This window comes from Ruditapes philippinarum, unplaced genomic scaffold, assembly GCF_026571515.1.
Source record: "Ruditapes philippinarum isolate M1 unplaced genomic scaffold, ASM2657151v2 ctg16845_1_1_1_1, whole genome shotgun sequence".
NCBI classification, from domain to species: Eukaryota; Metazoa; Mollusca; class Bivalvia; order Venerida; family Veneridae; genus Ruditapes; species Ruditapes philippinarum.
Genome location: NW_026858981.1, coordinates 36,056 through 40,551, shown reverse-complemented (window position 1 = coordinate 40,551; position 4,496 = coordinate 36,056). Strand labels below are relative to the sequence as shown.

General features: G+C 32.6%; 1 protein-coding gene across 1 annotated transcript; it reads left to right on the top strand.

The window, feature by feature from the left end:
* The first annotated feature begins 1,173 nt into the window (after positions 1 to 1,173).
* LOC132754857 (sodium-dependent multivitamin transporter-like) lies at positions 1,174 to 4,496 on the top strand. The gene is made up of 4 exons (XM_060745588.1): positions 1,174 to 1,424; positions 2,803 to 2,903; positions 3,152 to 3,279; positions 3,964 to 4,496. Exons 1-4 carry the CDS (start codon positions 1,174 to 1,176, stop codon positions 4,222 to 4,224), a joined length of 741 nt encoding a protein of 246 aa, XP_060601571.1. The 3' UTR covers positions 4,225 to 4,496.

Here is a 4,496-nt window from a genome sequence, read left to right as displayed (position 1 = left end):
CGGCCGGAGTCGGGTTTGCATTTATGGCTAAAAATCTCGGTGGTACAGTTTTACAGGTAGATTATATTGATAAGTTCATCCACATTAAATATATATATATTTACAAATATTTCACATGACCATACACATATTAATTGTTTTTTAAATTATTTACGTCACCTTCTTAATGAACTATCATTATATGACCTCGCTTGGTTCTGCATTAAGAACTGACACCTCATTTATTTACTAGTGAAATTAAATTACCAGGTTTGTATTATTCACTTTCGTTAGACCTTTAGCTCTATATATACTATCGGCTCATTAGGGGAGCAGTGGCCAAATGGTCATGAGTGACAAACTGTCAACATAGGGGGGAATCAGTTAGAGTCATACTGGTAATATATATGCTGGCCATGAGTATACGTGTTCAAGAATACAAATCTTATATCAAAGATATTTTCAATATGACAGGTTTATTTCATTATTCCATCAAACCAAATATATATATTCAAATATGTAGAAAAAATTATTCATTTATTTATTTCAGGCTTCATAAAGTTTCACTGGCGCAGCTTCAGGGCCTCTACTTGGAATATTTCTACTAGGGGGCGTGTTTCCCTGGGCGAACGAAGCGGTAAATAACATTTTATATCCAGTTTTGTCGATGAACTTAATTTTTTAGCTAGTTGAAATCCTTGCTGATTGATAACCTTTATATTCATTTACTATCTTTCAGATAAAATAGATTTATAAATAAAAATCACAAGATTGTGTCAGTAAAATGCATCAAGTATATAAGGTCAGTCTGATTAAAATCAGCTCCTTTTTAACGGTACGCATTAAGATCTGACTGGCACCAATATCGAGTCACCTTCTCGTGACCTTTCAAACAGCCAATCATCGGCGAGCTTTCACAATCTTGAAATCGTTTTAACCGCTGGAAAACCAATACTGAGTAGATTTCGGGAACAAACATGACGTTGCCGATTTAGCTGCCCCAAAGAATATTGCCAATTAAAAACTTAGTCTATTATTTCCAGTCTATTTGTTTCAAATTATTGCAAATATTTTGTTCTAACAAAAATCAACAATTTAGTCAGTTTGTGTATTATTTATACCATGATTATTTAAGTTTAACGTTGTACACAAAGCATCATCCTAGGATAAAATACTTATACTGTTCAAATCTATATGGTATCGTTTCTTATTTTACTAGTGCTATGTCAGATATTAAGTGTTGTTTTTTTATTACTAAAGGGTTGTGTTATTGGCGGATTCCTGGGTCTAGTACTACCATTATGGATTAGTATAGGGGCGTACAACCTGCCATCTAGTGGTTACAGTCTCGAATTTCCAACAGATAACTGTACTAGTGATGATATAGCACAAAACATCACCATGACAACAAATACGTCAGAAGTTGTAGCAGCAGCAGCAGAACTGTAATTATTTTACTCTTTAATAATACTTTTATTATAACTAATATAGTTATTATAGAAGTGTAAGATTAAGTTTTAAAAAATAAAATTTAAAACGGAAATAGTATTGTTAATTTATTCTTTAACGCATTCAAACCGGATATCAACGAAATAGATTGACATACCAAAAGGCCAACTTGATTAAAATAAAATTGTTTACCATTTACAAGAATTAGTCGATTCAAGGCAATAAAAACTATTTGAAGAAACGTATAAGTACACAATAAATATGTGCGATATGCAAAATTTTATTAAAATTGTTTTTTATTGACACCGCATTCTGTGAAGTAATGTGATGTAATTATGGTCCTTAGGGATCAAAAACAACAACAACTTACAACAGCGTTGAGTTACGGTACAAGGTGTTTAACTGTAATATTTGATATATTTACAGATCTGGCGTTGAGTAACTGTACATGTTTAACTATGATATTTTATATATTTACAGATCTGGCGTAAAGTTACTGTACAAGGTTTTTAACTATTATAATAATATCTGGTATATTTAAAGATCTTGCGTCAAGTAACTGTACATGCTATTGAACATTATCTGATATAATTACAGATCTTGCTTAAAGCTACTGTACAATGTGTTTTACTATAATACGTGATATATTTAAAGATCTTGCGTTAAGTAACTGTACATGCTATTGAACTTTATCTGATATATTTACAGATATTGCTTAAAGTTACTGTACAAGGTGTTTAGTTATTGTACATGTTTAACTATAATATCTGATATATTTACAGATCTGGCGTTGAGTAAATGTACACGGTGTTTAGTTATTGTACATGTTTAACTATAATATTTGATATATTTACAGATCTGGCGCTGAGTTAATGTACACGGTGTTTAGTTATTGTACATGTTTTACTATAATATCTGATATATTTACAGATCTGGCGTTGAGTTAATGTACACGGTGTTTAGTTATTGTACATGTTTTACTATAATATCTGTTATATTTTCAGATCTGGCGTTGAGTTAATGTACACGGTGTTAAGTTATTGTACATGTTTTACTATAATATCTGATATATTTACAGATTTGGCGTTGAGTTAATGTACACGGTGTTTAGTTATTGTACATGTTTTACTAAAATATATGATATATTTTCAGATCTTGCGTTGAGTTACTGTACACGGTGTTTAGTTATTGTACATGTTTTAATATAATATTTGATATATTTTCAGATCTGGCGTTGAGTTACTGTACACGGTGTTTAGTTATTGTACATGTTTTACTATAATATCTGATATATTTACAGACCTGGCGTTGAATTACTGTACACGGTCTTTAGTTATTGTACATGTTTTACTATATTATCTGATATATTTACAGATCTGGCGTTGAGTTACTGTACACGGTGTCATATTTGTGGTATCCATCTATAGGTGTGGCCACAGTGGTAATAGTTGGTCTTGTTGTTAGTTTTGCAACTGGTAATTTCTTGATTTTTAAAGTTTCCTATCTTGTAACTTCGTCTGTTCTTTTAATAAATTGAAATAATGCGATTAGGATACAAAGGTTAAGTATCTAAATAATAAACTGACAATCATTTAAAAAGATGATAAATATGACCGGTTTTCTGAACTGTTTATCAAATTTCAGGTATTAGTTTTTAATTATACCCAGAAGAATTACAGTGATATTCTTATTATATATTGTGTTTTATTTTATGTGGTTACAGCGCCGTATTTTCCACAAGAAGAAGTTGACCCCAAATACCTGATCCCGTTTTTTGACAGATTGTTTTGTTGCCTACCAGAGAGTTGGAGACAACCATGTAGGTGTGGATACAAATTCCAAAGACCAGAGGTACAATGTACTAATATACTGTATATAAAATAGCTTGGATTTGGGTTACATAAAAACAGTATTAAGGTCATTTATCCAAGAAAGGTCACTTGATTTCTGGTCATAAATACCTAAGCTTTTAGCATGGAATATGTGCAGAAACCGTTAGTTAAATAATCGTGATGTTTTTAAGTACCAATTTTATGTTGAAACGTCAGCGCTGGGTAGCTTCACTTAAAGAAACAAAAGACACAATCGTCAGCCGTGAAAGGGCATCTGAGCGAAAAACATCCTGACCGTCTGTTTGTCTCTGGCGGGACTCGAACCCACAATGACAACGGGTGTGGATGAGCATGACACTCAACACAAGGCCAAAATGTGACCTCTCTGCAAGCATGTGTTTAATACAGTCGAAGTACGTCTCTGAATACTGGCAGTTTATATTATCCGATATTAACCTTTCCAACTTAAATAATATATAGTGAATGTGTCTGTGTCTGTATCCAGGTTCAAAAGCATGTCTATAAGCTTATAGCTTTCTACACAATCGAACTAATTTAAATATAAATTCTATCTGAACCAAAAGCCGATATTAATCTAATATATCCACGACATGCGTTTCATTTCACTTCACGTATTCAACAGATTTTGTAAAGCAGTTAAAAGAATAAACTTTATACTTTTATGTGAACTTGCTTTTTTAAGGACATTATGCATGAACGTGATCAGGAAATCGTTGTCCAAAATGGCGAGATTGTAGACCGGAAGTCCGAGAAGAAACCTCTACCGGAACAGGAAGTGCAAGGAAATGTCTCCTGCCTAGCATACAAACAATCGGATTCTCCACAATTTGTCTATATAAATGACTTATCTCCTACAGGTCATGCATTTGTTCCGTACAATGCATACGACAGGGCACCGGATGTTGGTGAAATCCCTCCAAAATATGACAATATCAATATGTAATGAACAGTCTTAACTTGTAAACATTGCAACTTCTAAAACAATGATCCTGGAATTCTGATATATTATTTTTACTAATCCCAGAGACATAAATGGACATATTAAAAAAATATTTCTTGTTATTTGGTATCTGATTGCCCTCTTTGTACCATTTGATTTACAGGTCTAATAAGCCAACCAAACGCAATGTTATAAAAACACTTTTTGCTAGGGTGGGCGTGGCCAATAAGCATCAGAAAAAATGTCAGTGCTGTGCAGTATGTTACTTACTAGCT

Coding starts and splice junctions, on each gene's coding strand:
- LOC132754857 (XM_060745588.1), top strand. CDS start 1,174: ATGGTATCGTTTCTTATTTTACTAGTGCTATGTCAGATATTAAGTGTT. Junction 1,425..2,802: donor GTAGCAGCAGCAGCAGAACT/GTAATTATTTTA, acceptor ATATATTTACAG/ATCTGGCGTTGAGTTACTGT. Junction 3,280..3,963: donor ACAAATTCCAAAGACCAGAG/GTACAATGTACT, acceptor TGCTTTTTTAAG/GACATTATGCATGAACGTGA.